Consider the following 15,607-nt stretch of genomic DNA (forward strand, 5'->3'; position numbering starts at 1 on the left):
ATGTGTTAACCAAATAAGGACCAGACACTATTATTATTGGGGAGTACTATGTGATAATTAAATGTGAAGTTTAAAAAAAAAAAAAAAAAGTCAATTCTTTTCATGAGTATGGTACAATCAACTCCACATAAATATACATTTTAAATTTGGTTTCATCATTAAAATTTCCCTTGGTACCTGTCTTGATTAGAGGGCGAAAAAGGCAGTGGATGATTTCCAACTGAAGAACATTAATCCAGATACACTGGGTTTGACAGGGTTCAGCATTAAGATGGTCACTGGCCTGAGTCTCTGTCCTGGCAGAGAAAATAGACATCTCTAGACATCTAAATGCTTCATGGCGACCTTGATGCAAAGGGAAACACTGCGAACGACTGCACAGAGGAGTCAGGCTGATTCAACGGTGGATAAGAAATTGTTTATTTGACTTGAACATAATTACAAGGAAACAGTCTGCAACATTCTAGCTTCAGTGGGAACCGCTCTAAGTGAATCACACTCAACACAGTAGGTCATCTCAAACTGCTTTTTATTACATCTTAAATAACAGTACATTTTAATATAGTTTCTATCTTGCATCCAGCTTTCGGTTGTACACTGACTGACTTTAAAATTAAATACAAAAGGTGAAAAGGGAACAGTGGGGGTGCAGAGCTCTACAGTTATTTGATGGAGAAAGAGAGAAAAGGAAAGGGAATTTTAATAAATTTTTAATATTTTTTATTTGTTTTATTTTTTGCCAACTCCAGGCCTAACGCACAATTACAGCACATTTTTTGTACAGAATGTCCCAGAGAAAAAACAGAATGGAAAAAAATGTCACTACTGCTAAAGAAAGAGCGTCTCTGTTTACAAGGAGAAGGGAACAACAGAAAATTCTGCCATTCAATTGCTGCAAGATTTTTTAATTTTTTTTTATTAAAGGACAGAAAAAAACCTGTTATAAAATGTTTTTCTTGTAAGTGGAATTTTGTTTGCTACAGTAGGAATGAAAATTTATTTGTTCCATTTGAGATTGTGTATGTTTAAGGTGAATGAATGTACGTATGCATGTGTGTACAATTTAAACATTGACGTTACTTCTTAATTTGTGGAATCCCTCCCAAGTATGGACCAAGTAACCGTTTATGTTGCAGGGTTTGCTTCTCAAGTGCATAGCTTTGACATTTTAGTTGAATCATGTATGCACGGAGTAGCCAAAAAAAAAAAAAAACAAAAACAAAAAAAAAAAAAAAAAAAAAAAAGAAAAGAAAAGAAAAGAAAAGAAAAAAAAAAATCAACAAAAGAAAAATATAAATACCATTGTATTGATATATTCAACAGGTTATTTTCTTAAAGAAAAACATCTAAGGACTCAATTTCATATGCACCTTTTTAAGCAATTCTACAGCATGCGATTCTAAGAGATAACCCACCCATGGCAGACAACCAAAATCTTTTTTTTCTCGTTTTTAACTTAAAAAGTTTCAATATCATTATTTTCAAACATTGATTTATACAACATGTCATTCACAGAGTAGTAACTGCATTTCCAAGCACGGAATGGGCACCTCTGTTAAAAGAGAAACGTCCGGATTGCAACCGGGCGAAAGTGGAGGTACTACCGACCCGACCAAATCACATCACCGGTCCCAACCACGGGCAACAGAAACCAGGAAAACTAAACTAAATCAAGGGAGAAAAAAAATGAATAATTAAGGGGGCAGGGTGGATTATGATCCAATGGGTTAATCTTCATTTAATTATTCTACACTGTCGCCAGACAAAAAGGTGTAAGAATGGTTAAAATGGTTTGTATTTTTTTTTTGTAGTTTTTCGTTTTAAAAACGAGCATTCATTATCATAAACAGCATGTGCTTGGTTAGTTAACTTTTTTTTCCTTTAGACATTATTCTATATATGCAAAGTTTAATTTTTGTGCAAACAAAGATTTGTGGACTACACTGGAAAAAAGAAACAGTAAAAGTATCATGGGACTAAATATACAGAAGGGCCAGAAGTGGCTTGAGGACTCCCTGTTTGAAGCTCAATTCTCTCGCTTTGTTCTCCAGTGGGATAAAGCTGGATTTAAAATGACATGATCTGGAGGTTCTTTTACTTTTCAACTTAAAACATTCTCTAAAATGTGTAAAGACTAAGAAATAAAACAAAGCTTTGATCCTTATTTTAAACATTAACTGACAGTTCACTGATCTACGCCTCTTTAACAAAAAATAATCATGAAAATAACAAACAAAAATAAACATGGACAAAAAGCTATTAAGAGTTAGATCACTGTCATGTAATAACCTTCACTCAGACCTGACCTGTGTATAATGAGGACGCAGGGCATGTTTGCTTGGTGGCGGCAGCGGTGGTGGGGTGTTTGTTTTTTCACTTACTACAATATCAGACCATGGTCATGGGAGGAATGCACAATTTCCCCCTCCATTCCATTTAGAAACCACTTAATTCCTCAACTTTTTTTTGTTTGTTTGTTTGTTTTTTTGTAGCTGAATGAGTGACAGACAATTGTGCTCTTTTAAATGAGAAGGAGAGAGAGAGAGATAGAGAGAGAGAGATAGAGAGAGAGATAGAGAGAATTTTTGCCCTTGATAGTTTTTTGGGGTGTTTGGAGTCAGTATCATGGTGTTTTTTTTGAAAAGATTGGATATGCAATAAAATTGAACATTGTGATGTTGGAATGGTCTTCCACTCAAATTTGGAGTCCGGATGCCACCTGGAAAAGCAAAGAAAAAAAAACTATTAAAATATTATTACAATTATTCAGCAAATATAATTTATTCACCAGACAACTGTAAAACTGTTCAATCGTACATTGATCATGTTTGCAGTCAAGCTTGGTTGAGACAATAATTCTGAAACGATATTTGGGGTTGGGTTGGGTTACATTGGCTGGGCTAGCTACCAGATTTTTTACTCTGCATGTGCCTGTAATCGGGAAAACTCAGTTACGGTTGTCCATATGTGAATAAACCTTACAAATATTCACAAACTGTAGGAAAATGCTTATATATTTATTTCAGTCATGTTGAAAATGTAGAATTTCATCTTCAGTGTCACGTTATTTTGAGATTTGAGAAAAGATCAGACAGAAACTGTCACTGCAAATTACATCTAACTGGATCAAAACCACTTAAAATCCAGTGAAATTCAACACAAGGCCGCTCAGGTAATATAATTCCACTATATTTGCAGTTGTGACATTATGCTTTAGGTTTGGTTTCACTTCATGATTAATTTGTTGCACCTTCATTCCCAACCCCCAGATGGCAGTAAATGAAAACTCTATTTGAGGCTCCGTGCTTAAACCGTTTCTCTGACAGCCGGACGCTGTTGCTCACCATAAAACCGTCCTCTCGGCACACTCACCTTCAGACTCTAGTTCCAGATCTTGAGGAAGCTGTCCCAGGACCCTGTTGCCACTGCCATGCCGTCGTCAGTCACACCCAAGCAGCTCACCCGGTTATCGTGACCGGCCAGGACACCTACAGAGACAGCAGAGTCTGAGTGACAGCGACACGTAACACACACACACACACACACACACACACACATTAAAAAAAAAAAAAACATTTCTATATTAATGTCTTGTTTGTGGAAACACTAGGTAAATATAGACTTTGTGAGGATCAGGACACTCAGAGTTCTGACAATGACCAGCCTGACATGTTTTAGTTGTTTGTTTAAAATCAAAAAGAGTCACATGGCACCGTAGAAGCTTTTGGACAATTATTCCAGTCTTATATTGACCCAATATGCTGATAATCTATATCCACCCGCTGATGGATAAAGTGAGTGTGTGTGTATTGTATTGTATTTGAAATAGGTAGCTCCGATGCGGGCCTCCTCTGATCCCTATCCCACAAAGCAGTCAATAGCTGTAAAGTATTCATGCCTCCACAGGGGCTCCTCACTGCTGGAGCAGGTGAGGCTTGCTGTTCGCCCAGACGTATATTCATGCCTTTCATACTCTGCTGAAATAAACAATTGCAAACTTCTGTGTCAAAATTGGACTCTAGAGAAGTAGATTGGTTTGTCAAAAAATGAGGGTTGACACTTGTACAGAGGACGGTCCTCATCTAGTCTGCTATAGTTTGCACTGTCACATCTGAAGACACCTAACTACCAAAATGTATCGTACAATACAGCTGACACAAATTCATACAACCATCACCTGTGTATTTATTCCACGAGTGACCATCTGCTATTTGGTAAAAGGTCAACGCAAGTGGTGTTATTAGAGTTGTGTGTCGGACCTGTTGGGTTTCTCTATAATGCTGTTCCTTGAGATGTGATTTAGCGCTATACAAATAAAATTGAATTGAATTCTGCTAGTAGACACATTTTCAAGTCCAGACACATACATGTGGATTATGGTCTGAATTTAAGATGTTAACCTCTACTTTCACAAGCCTTGCAGGTCTGGTGCTGAGAGAACGGTGCTGGAGTTGTGCCTTTTGCTTAATGCGTGATGTTTGATTTGCAACTAAATCTGTGCTAGTATGAGCACCGAGAAGCTAACTTCTGTGTAATTACACCACTAAAATTTCCTCCACTGTCTTTCCCAGTGTTTTTCAGAGTTGCCTTCGAGCAAGCAGTCGTCCACATGTCATGTGAGTTTTTTAAAGAGGCATAAAGCGGCAACTTGTGAAGCTGCCAGGCAAGAGTTGTTGTGTGATTGTCTCTCCGATCGCAGCCTTGGAGCCCTGCAGCTCCTTCAGAGACTCCACAGACCTCCTGCTGGTCGGCTGTATCCTGTTGCATATTCAGGGTCTTGAAAGATTTTCTTGTATCCTTTCCCTGATGGGTAATGCTCAGTCTACTTCTCACAATTTAGTTTGGAAATTTTCTGCTGCCTTCATGATTTTCTAACAGGAAACTGTTTAACACTCCAAATACTGAAAGTCATACATAATGACAAAGTCCAGGGAAAGACATTGTAGAAAACAAGATCTGCAGATTAGAATTAATTAACTTTTTACAATTACAGTGAGCCTGTCAAAAACAACTCAACCATATCAACTCTAGTTCAGGTTGACACCTCTGTACGACAGAATAAAACAATTTCCTTAACAATAAAACCAAATCCACATAACTACATTTCATTTTTGTCACATTACCCAAACAGCAGTATGAATAGGGCTATTCAACCTTTTTGTATTATATATTTTGTCAAACTGATAAATGGTTGGTTTTTCAATCTGTTGCAATGAATAAATAATAATTGCCTCCACCACAGAGGTCGTTTTCGTTTGTTAGTTAGCAGGATTACACAAAAACCGGACAGGTAACCATGAAACTTGGTGGAAGGATGTGGCATCGGTCAGAAAGAACCCATTCAAATTTGGTGAAGATCTGGATCAGAGGGCGGGTCCAGGATTTTTTTGTTCAACTCTGATAGAGATGGTTTTTCAAAATTTCATTGATTTCTCAAAATATTATTCATGGAACTTTAATTCTAAACTTTAATGACATTAAAAACAGCTCTACAGCAAACTATTCTAAACTGTTCACCATTGTATAGTATTATAGTAGCATATATTAAAGCAGTAAAGCATATATCTTCTTAAGGCATTGCTTAACTTTAACCAAAAGAGACGGTGGTAGGATGAGAATGAAACCCTGGTCAATTTCTGTACGACCACAATGACAAAAATCCTCCGTTTCTACCCACACACCTAGTCCACAATTCTTAGCTGACAGTGAAAATTGTGATTACTGTTGGTTAAGCAGTAAGATGAAAGTGTTAGCACTGTCATGAAGCAAGTAACAAAATAATTTCATATCTTTGTTGGTTTGAAGGAGGGTGGATTTTTGTTTGAGATGAGGCTAATTCACCTAAAACATGTCTCATATCAAGGTTCTATCATATATGTTTGGAAGTCTGTCAGGGCAGCACATTCCTTTAGCTCGGCTCTTCAGCCCTGTGTGGTGGCTTACCTGCACGGTCGGCCTTCAAAGTGTCCCAGACGTTGCAGTTGAAATCGTCGTAGCCGGCCAGCAGTAGGCGGCCACTCTTTGAGAATGCCACGGAGGTGATACCGCAGATGATGTTGTCATGTGAGTAAACCATCAGCTCCTGGTCAGCACGCAGGTCAAACAGCCGGCAGGTAGCATCGTCTGAGCCTGTGGCAAAGGCGTTGCCATTGGGGAAGAACTGCAACAAAGGTCAAGGTAGATGTTTTAGTTGTCGATACTTGCATGTCATCACATATAAATACTTTACCTTAAAATGATTGTAAAATATTGCACACATGTCTTTATTGAGTCACTTTGATTATCCTGAGGTTATTTTAAAGGTATTAATCAATTTTAAGTACATGAATTAGTATTTCAGGAACAATTCTCTAGTATACACTACTGTGAACTCCTCTGTAACATAGATTTTTCTGCAGAAAACTTTAATTCAAATGCATTTAAGGAATTTGGTGTCAGCTACGCAAGAAAAAGAGAGAAAAACACTGAAATGCAGTGGAGCAGTCATCAACACCTGACTCAAACAATCTGGATCTTTATTTACAATTTGTTGATAAAACTTGTGAATTTACTTGGACATGCCCTCAATAACCTAGTTGCTCTGACAGACTGGATTTGGATGTGTCTTGAATGTCTAGAAACTTGAGACCTTGATATGTGTGAGTTTGTGCATGTGTGTGGCCTTACGCAGATGGCGTTGATGTCTGACTCGTGGCCAGTGAAGGTCTGTCGGCACATTCCTTCTCTGATGTCCCAGAGCTTGGCAGAGGCATCGCAAGCTCCAGACACAAACAGCCTGGTGTCGGGTGCCAGAGAGAGACTCATGACATCACCGGTGTGACCAGCAAATGTAGTTGTCTGCTGACCAGTCTCAATGTCCCACAGAGCGCTGGAGGAAAACAAAACGAACATCATCAAATTTCAGCGGACACATAAAAGTCTACACCTGGAGTCGTTCAAGAGGGAAACTGAAACTCTATTAAGTCATTCTAATCCAGGAGGTTACAACATTTGGGGTTTAAAATTTTCTTAAACAAGGTAAAAAGGCATCTCTATGGCAGACAATGTTAGCTGATATTGCTGTTATGTTTCAAAAAATATTGTTGACAGCCATAGAAACCTACAAAGGGATGAATAACATATATAATAATAGACGTGCAACTAATACTACATTTAACGGCTCCAGAGTGCGCGACCATAGTAGTCACACATGCAGCCAGAAATCTATCAAGGGCAGCTAAAATATTTCCATTGGTTTCAACAGATTGCCTGACATTTAACACGTCTGTCAATCTGTGTGAAGTGTTAATTCCTTTTCCCACCTGCTTAAAAAAACAAGGCATGGGTATGTGTGTGAAACTGCGCCCTGTGCTTCACCTCAAACAACATCACAACCTTAATACATATGGGTAATTTCAAATTAAGGGAAGTATTGACTTATATCGACACTATTTTGTTGGAGCCGTTAACCTCCACGACACACTCCTTTTTTTTAAAGATGTAAAAATCCAAAAAGGGCAAATCTTTTAAAATGTTCTTATAAAATCCATGTTATATTATTATATCAAGGCCAGAATACTGTTTTAAGCCAAGAATTACTTGTCTAATTTCTGTGGTTAAGATATAATAAACACCTAAAATGTAGCACCAGAAGAATCTTTTGGGGTGCTCTTAAATCAAAAAGATGGGCTGATTAGTGCTGGAGCTTACAGCGTTAAAATGTAGGACAAAACCCTATTAAAGAGTAATTTCTGGGGTCCAAATATGTGGTGGTGTTATATGAAACTGAACTGGGTGCAGTATCACAACTCACCAGGTGGTGTCTCCAGAGCTGGTGACAATCTGGTTGTCATCCAGGAAGCGACAGCAGGACAGGTAACCTGTAAGGAATCAAACACATTGATGATGGACCATCTTTTCTGTAATATTCAGAGGCACAGGCTTAATTTCCTCACTGTCTGCACAGAGAGAGAAATCTTACTCCAAAACATCATCACTCGCTCTGTTTCTCTAAATGTGGTGGAGATGAATCGACTAACTCGCTGCCAGAAACAGAAAAAAGCTGTAAGACATCTAATTCCTTTCTTGCTTCCATGGTTCATCTTTTACTAGCAGGCTGAGCGTGTGTACCCCTCCCTAGAGTGAGGGAACTAGAACTAAAATGCTGACACACTTCCTGCATCATGTGACACTGATCAGATGAATGCTCCTTGTCTACAGGCTCAATACTTTCATTAGTGTGAGCTGGGCTACGGCTCAACCAGCTCCTGTTTTATAAAGAGACAGACGCACCATGTGACTGGCATCTTTTAGATGTGAAAATAATCAAGGTTACACAAGCACATGAGGTGGACAATGGGAAAAAAAGAACACACTGCAGATCAGCTAATAATAGAACTGCTTACATTTGACTGGTTGTCTGGAGGAGGACTTAAAAATTAAAATGACAGTTAAATGCTCTCATCGGTCCGGGTAATGTGTCCCATTCTTATTACCTGACAAAAGCCAAAATCACTATTTTGCCAAATCAGCTGTTATTTGGTCTCGTCTCCACCCAAAGAAAGACACGTAAAAAGTGTGAAATGCAAGCTTCATATAGGTTGAGCGCTCCGTCGTGCCATTTTGTACCTCTCGTGGACCTGTCTTGTCGTAGTGCACATGATCACACTGAAACTAAAAGTACTTCTTACTTTCAACGACCAAGATAAAGTGTGCAGATCTTAGAGTACACTCAACATTAGTTTCTGAAATCAATCGAATAAAAATTCAAACAAACGTCTTAAACATCTTTATGTTTGAGTGACCAATCTGGAGAAATCAGTATTCCTCAATGGAGGATTGGGGCTTGTGTTTTTTTGCTGCTGACTTAGGACCTTCCTCTCCAGTCTGTGATGCCTGAAGCTGGACATTGCCTCCTGAAATTTCGCTATTAGTATAGATTATTCTTTATTCTCATAAACTTTCTGGATTCATGCATTAATTAAACGAAACTCTGTGAAACAAGGAACAAAAATATGTGATTTATTTCCCCATGATTTGCAGAATCTTTTTGAACTGGAGACTTCTGAGGGAAACGCAGGAGATATTGAATACATCGGTACAAATGTGAACTATTGACAGATTGATCTGTCCTTTAAAAAATCCTGAATGTGACTGATGGTGAAAGGGTCACATGCTAATGGATGTGTGCAGCTTACCTGTGTGCCCAGCCAGCTCACGGCTGACACGCACATTTCCCTCACGGGTCTTCAGGTTGTAGATGGAGCAGATGTTGTCCAGGCCTCCACAGGCGACGTAGTTCCCAGAGGGGGCATAGGCGCACGTCATCACCCAGGAGGAGCGCAACGGGATGGCGTGGACCTGGAAGAGAGGAGGAAGATTTAATATTAGATAGTATGCAGTGACAGATGGGAGAGAGAGAGAGTGTGACAAAGTCTGTCCGCAATATTAACTTAACCTTTCAAGGGCACAATGGCCACTATAAATAGCATTACCTGGCACACTCAAACTTGTTTTATACTGAAGTCAGCATTTAATCGAACTAAAACCAGCAGCCAGGAATGTGGGAGTAATGGTTAATTCTGATTAACTGGTAAAATGATGGTTCACCAGAGAACAATTTACCAAACCAAGTGGAAATATGTTGAAAGTCAACCACAATACACTACAATCAATACACACTTGCAATGTTTAGACCATATAAAGTCAAATCTTGTATTTCCAGTGGGTTTCACTTTTTTCAATGTGTTACTTGTACCAGCGCAAATATGTTTGGTAAGATTTACGATTGATTTTAACATTATAATAATTTAAACCTAAACTGGTTTTGCTTTTCGGTTCCAGAACCATCTCCCTTTGGACAAGCTGAGCAATTAAATTACAGTGCATGCAGCATTTTTCCTATTTAAGTGAAAGAAAAGCATACACACATTGCAGGCCACCGCAGTTGTTTCAGTTCACTGGGATGTGTTTTTTATATTACCTTGTTTGTGGTGTAGCTGTCCCAGATGATAAGTTTTCCATCCTGAGAGGCGCTGACCAAAAGCCTGATGAAAAGAAAGAGAAGACAGCTCAAATTATATATTTCAGATGACTAGTTCGTTCAAACCTCAGGAAAAGTTTCATCTCAGTTTGAAACAGCAGAAAAGAATGACAGCATGTAGTTAGTGTCTGATTAATGCCCACTTCACTATATTAGACAAAACACATTAGTTTTTCATCATATTCTGTTATGGATATGTTCTGGTAAACAGCTTTATTTCAAAGCTGATGGTTCATCAACATCACAGTATTACAAAGGATGGAGAGTGCTAATCCTGAAAACAAATGATCCAGAGAGATGAGGCACACAAATTACTTTCAAGAGCTTTTTTCCCCCCTTTCAATATTTATTTGCCTCAAAACAGCCAGGACTGCACAATACGGGCAGTTATTCTTACAGGGCTCAGTACAACCCCTGTTTTTGCTTTCTAGAGCAGACTCTCAGGTACCTGTGGCTACACTATCTGGGTGAATCCAACAAGAGTAACCACAGTAACGGTCCCAATGCACTAAGGGAAAGGAAGGAGTGAACACACCAATGTCTGGTGGGACTACGCACATCTTAACTACCAGGCTGCCAGGAACCCGCTCACATGTGCTCACTTTAGCAGGATAATAGGCCACTGAGAGAAAGGTTTGTGCTGGAAATTTCAATATGGAAGAAAATCAAGTTTCATCTTTTGCAGCCTTTAAGTAAACTTAGATTAGACCCTACATTAACGTCTGGTGCAATACTCTGCGAGCTGTTCGCAGAGGGGATGCCATGCTAAAAAGATTAATTCAAATCGATAGTTCTTGTTTCATTCATTTGACAACATGACCTTAAAAAAGTAAGTTTGGGCAACCAACAATAAACAGTTTAACTATCGTATAACAACTACAATCAGTGTCATACACACATTTTAAGATATATATTTGTGTAGTTGTGGGGTCCTCCCTCAATATTTTACTTCATATAGGAAAGGCTATTGAGGGAAAGTGGAACTAACTGATGGGGTTCTTTCTCAAAGTGGAAACACATCCCAGTCCAATTCAAGTTGTGTCTCCGCTGTGGCTAAAAATATCTGACTTAGCCTAGACAACATGAAGGGTCAAAACATCTTTGTGTGACCTTCTTTCTGGGTGGCTGAATCTCAGCAGGTAGTCTAATAAATACCCCTACTCCTCTGAGAGGTGAAATATTAACAGAAGAAGCAAACAAACGAGAAGAATTGACAGTGGATGAAAAAAAGTGTTACAATTGTTTCTTAGGTATATGACTGAGAGAATGATGAGGTGACATAGCAGTTTGCAAAGGCCTCTCTGTGGACTGACACACACCAGGCACCACAGTGATTAAGTTGATGGTTGCTGAGGTGAGAGGTGCATACAACTCCAGGGAAAAGAGCTTTACGTGAAGCGAGGAGTGTTGCTTCATCTGCCTTGGCCATCAGCCTCAACACAACTCTGACAAAGGCTGACTCCATTTTGAGTATTTTCCCTACCCACATACCCCACCCCCAATGCACACAAACAGCAGATATAGACACACAACACACTCAAAGAGTAACTGGTGAATGCCTAATGTGCTTTCAACTATCTTCACCTTTTTTGCATGAGTACAAATATATTGGAGCACTGAGTATATGCTAATCAGACGATTTTGGACACATGTCAACAACAAAAAAACTGTAACTGAATGTCAAAGAGCGCTATTGTGGAAAGACGAGGACCCTCAGGAAAAGTAACAGGCACAAAGACAGTCAAGCACGGTTTTATATTAATATCCTGCATTTAGGGCAAAGGGAGATGGACTGTTGGGATGAGATTACCTCGAGTCAGTGCCCCAGTGCATGGCATAGATTTTAGCCAGATGCCCCCTCAATGTCCGTCTAGTGCGCATCTGAATTCGGCCAACAGGGTCGATGCTAGCTGTGATCTAAACAAGGTCAAAATCAGAAGGAAAAAAAGGTAAACCACAATAAATCTGCTGTTTGCATTCAAACTTCAGGTAGATTAGATTGATGTGCTGATGCATCTATTTGTTCAAGATTTAAAGATGACCTAAATGTAAGGAATGCAGGCTTCAAAGGATGTATTTCACTTCCCAACCTAACATAACAACTTGATATTAATATATTATATGTTACATCTTATCATAATGAAAGAATACACAATGAGTTAAGATCATGGCAAAAACATATGTCTTACCTGAGAAAGGGTAGCATCTGCACACGCTTTCCTGGCATCCTGAAACACAACAGACAAGTCAAATCTGGCATCTTAACATCAGTGAATCAATGAGGCCTCAGAAACCTGAAAACTTTATGATCAACCAATACACCAAGTTGTTTCAATGGCACAAACTACTGAAAAAGTAAAATTTTGGTAGTGGTTCTTGTATTCAAATTACAATAATGATTAATTTCATGTATAATATACTCCCAAACAGGCTGATATCATGTTGTAGTTGAAAGGCCAGTGGGATCTGCATCATATCACCATTAAAACATTTTCACCCTAACTAAGGATTCCTCTTTGTTGCATATCATATTAGAGATGTCAATGGGAATCATGTACAGGCATTTGCAGATTACTTTAATGTAACACTGCAACAATTCATAAAACAAATGTGAAGAGAACTTTAGTGGCTCATGATGGAATCCCAAAGCTGACTTTGGCAGGGCTCCAGAGTGCGACCATTTTGGTTGCACATGAGACCAACAATCTGTAAGTGTGACTAAAACATTTCCTTGGCTGCACCGGTGCACCTAACATCTAGCTGGACTGTCTCTGTATTTGATCGAAACGTGTCGCTTCCTCATCTCCTCTCCTCTGTGGAGTTAAAACTCACACATACAGGCCCTGGGCTGGCCCAACCCCTACTCACACACACTCACACAGCAGATATAACTGAGGAGAGGCGGTGAACGAGGCGGTAAATGTCGAACAGTGGTGACAAAAAGTATGAATACAAGATTTCCACTATGGACCGCCAATACAAACAGAATATCAACCCTGTTTCAGGATCAGAGGAGAAGCAGCTGTGGGTTTGTACCGTGTCAGTCTCCTGAACTCATTTTACACTTTAATAATAAACACCAACTGTTGAGCTATTTTTTTTAGCAGAGCCAGAGAGTCCATTTTATTTATTAATCTGGTTATGTTTGGTTTATTTTTTATTTATTTAGGATATTTTCAAATGTCAGACTAAATATTCTTTAGAATTAAGTTCACATTAACTGTAGTATCTTAATTATGTGATTAATGATGAAGAAGCAAAATAATCTTAATGAAAAGTAAGTTTTCATCAACACCGATGCGAAATAACGCAAAACTGAATTGTCAATTTGAAAAGAGGCAGTGAGGGACTTACTCTGATCTGGTTCTTGAGCTGCTCAGCCTCCTGGCGTAGCTGATCCAGTTCACTCATTTTCCTCTGCTAATGGTGTGCTTCGCTCCGCCGCCTAGACTCTTGCTGATCTGGAGACAAGGAATGAAATGCTCAACATACATCACACACATGTATCACTTCATGTACACAAAATGCACATTTCGGTATCTTACACAGTTTTTCTTTACTATGAATTATTATAGTCATATATCATATAAATTACATGGAGGCCAGTGGAAAAGGTGCAAAGATCATTTTTGCTCCTTCTTCCATAATGATTTTCATCAAAAATTCAGCTGTGGATCACAAAACAGCCGAACACTTTCTAAACAGCTCAAGACTTGTCCTTGCCAGCTTGAAACTGTTACCTAGCAACAAGCAATACCTTAGGCTTAAGATAAACATTTTGAGGAAGATGTTGAATTGGTTCTCTCTCCTGAACAGCAGCAAACCCTTGAGTAAACATCTTGCCACACTAAGCAGCTGATGACCATTCCTCAACAGCGCAGAAAAGGATAAATAATATAAAAAACATGTTTCAAAAATCCACTCAAACATACCCAGCTATTGACTAATTTCAGCAAGGATTAAGAGTCCAGATAACAAGAAAGTTGAGAGGTAGATCAAAAGGCTGGCTTTGGTTTCGTTGCACTACTGGAGCCCCAAACAGCTCAGTTGGGTAGGGTCTGTCGAAGCTGTCAATGCTCTGGCCTCTGGACTCTAAACTCTCCTCCAATGTCATCCCTGTAATCCTGGGACACAGTTGATTCAGCTCCTCCAGTAAAATCCGGTTAAGACAAAACCTGCTGATGATCCTAAAAGCAGTGGCTATCCCGCTGACCCCAATCCTCTGGTTGACACTCTTAGCCCTGACACTTTCACTCTCCATAGTCAGAAGACAAATTCTACTAAAAAGAAGAACACAAGTGAAACAATTATGAAGTCTAGCTTTCAGGATTTGAGGCATCCTTGACACTGATGAAAGTAGTAGATTTCACAGTCATTACTATTTCAAGTGTCCATATAAGCCAGAGCAAGTTATCAGCTAAAACTTTCCACTGAAAACAGTTGGCCCCAGGATGATTAATAATTTCAGTGGCCACATCCAGTTTAGGTCAATGATGAAACCATCTTCCTTTGATGCCTCCATCGATTACCCTCACAATCTGTTAAAGCTAAATTTGTTTACAGGAACCCGATCACTGCCCATCTAATGCCGGTCCAATCCAGTACCATATGAACTACAAACAAACCTTACCTCCCTGTTTCTCTCAGTTGCGCTAAAGACTCTTTGTGCTGGCGAGTGTCGAGACCATCTGAATGAACACCTTATCCTTCAAGCGCCCGACATCTCCGTAGCTACCTGTCACCTGATTGGCCAGTGCTGATAAATGGGTCTGCATCTAAGCAAGGCGCCTTAACCCCATAATCTCGGTGATACAAACGTCTCATGGTAATATCACAGGCTAATTCTTGTCTTCTCTGTATCAGCCGTCTGTGTAACAGGCAATAAACCCCAAACCATTTATGGGCGGGTCAGCAAAATGTAAACATTTGAAAAAGGTTTCACTGGCCCATATCATTTAGGCTAGGATGATTCAAACACTGCACTATATGAATAACTCAATGACACACTGAAGTCTTTTACAACAATCTAAGCAGAGCCTGGCTTGATATATTTATCGATTTTATATTATCCTCATTAAAAACATGCAATGGCCTCAAAAATACAGTATAGTTTTGTTCTCATTCCATTTATTTTTTTACTTTATTTGAATAATTATATTAAAATTATAATTTTAATGCCATTATTGCATGATACTGACACCATGAAGCTCACCATAGAGATTGTGAGGCATGGGAGTGAAATAGTAATATGAATTGTCATATATATATAGCATATTCAGGCATTACTGTTGAATTTAAATACTGTTTCATACTGTCAGTTCATTAGTGTACTTTGTAAGCGTTTGCCCAACTCTTCCCCAATCACACCTGGTCCCACTGTAGAGCTGTACCATGGTCCAGCAATGATGGGGATGGACTCTGCAGTCATACACCTTGCTGTCCTGGCTTCAAATGACAATGTGACAGAGTATGCAACCGGGATTATCTATCACAGGCCTTAATGGGTTTCCAACTTTTCTTTTAAAAAAAAGTGCTAAGGCAACTCTGGTCAAGTTGTCGGGAAGTGAATGATCACACAATCACTTG

At 39.1% G+C, this 15,607-nt stretch overlaps 1 protein-coding gene across 2 annotated transcripts in view; it reads right to left on the bottom strand.

The window, feature by feature from the left end:
- Window positions 1-512: 512 nt before the first annotated feature.
- The window catches only part of LOC117764053 (guanine nucleotide-binding protein G(I)/G(S)/G(T) subunit beta-1), a 34,547-nt gene continuing 19,452 nt past the window's right edge, over window positions 513-15,607 (bottom strand). Inside the window, exons 2-11 of one of the 2 annotated variants that reach the window (XM_034589475.1) lie at window positions 13,376-13,482; window positions 12,211-12,249; window positions 11,832-11,938; window positions 9,962-10,025; window positions 9,177-9,339; window positions 7,793-7,859; window positions 6,667-6,868; window positions 5,944-6,160; window positions 3,373-3,488; window positions 513-2,719 (exon numbers count right to left, since the gene is read on the bottom strand). In XM_034589475.1, the coding sequence (XP_034445366.1) occupies window positions 3,382-3,488; window positions 5,944-6,160; window positions 6,667-6,868; window positions 7,793-7,859; window positions 9,177-9,339; window positions 9,962-10,025; window positions 11,832-11,938; window positions 12,211-12,249; window positions 13,376-13,432 (1,023 nt within the window). In that variant the 5' untranslated portion in view covers window positions 13,433-13,482 and the 3' untranslated portion in view covers window positions 513-2,719; window positions 3,373-3,381. Of the gene's footprint in view, window positions 2,720-3,344; window positions 3,489-5,943; window positions 6,161-6,666; window positions 6,869-7,792; window positions 7,860-9,176; window positions 9,340-9,961; window positions 10,026-11,831; window positions 11,939-12,210; window positions 12,250-13,375; window positions 13,483-15,607 lie in introns of both variants that reach the window. The other variant, XM_034589476.1, reaches the window with a different exon arrangement.

This window comes from Hippoglossus hippoglossus, chromosome 7 (assembly GCF_009819705.1).
Source record: "Hippoglossus hippoglossus isolate fHipHip1 chromosome 7, fHipHip1.pri, whole genome shotgun sequence".
In the NCBI taxonomy this organism is placed as follows: domain Eukaryota; kingdom Metazoa; phylum Chordata; class Actinopteri; order Pleuronectiformes; family Pleuronectidae; genus Hippoglossus; species Hippoglossus hippoglossus.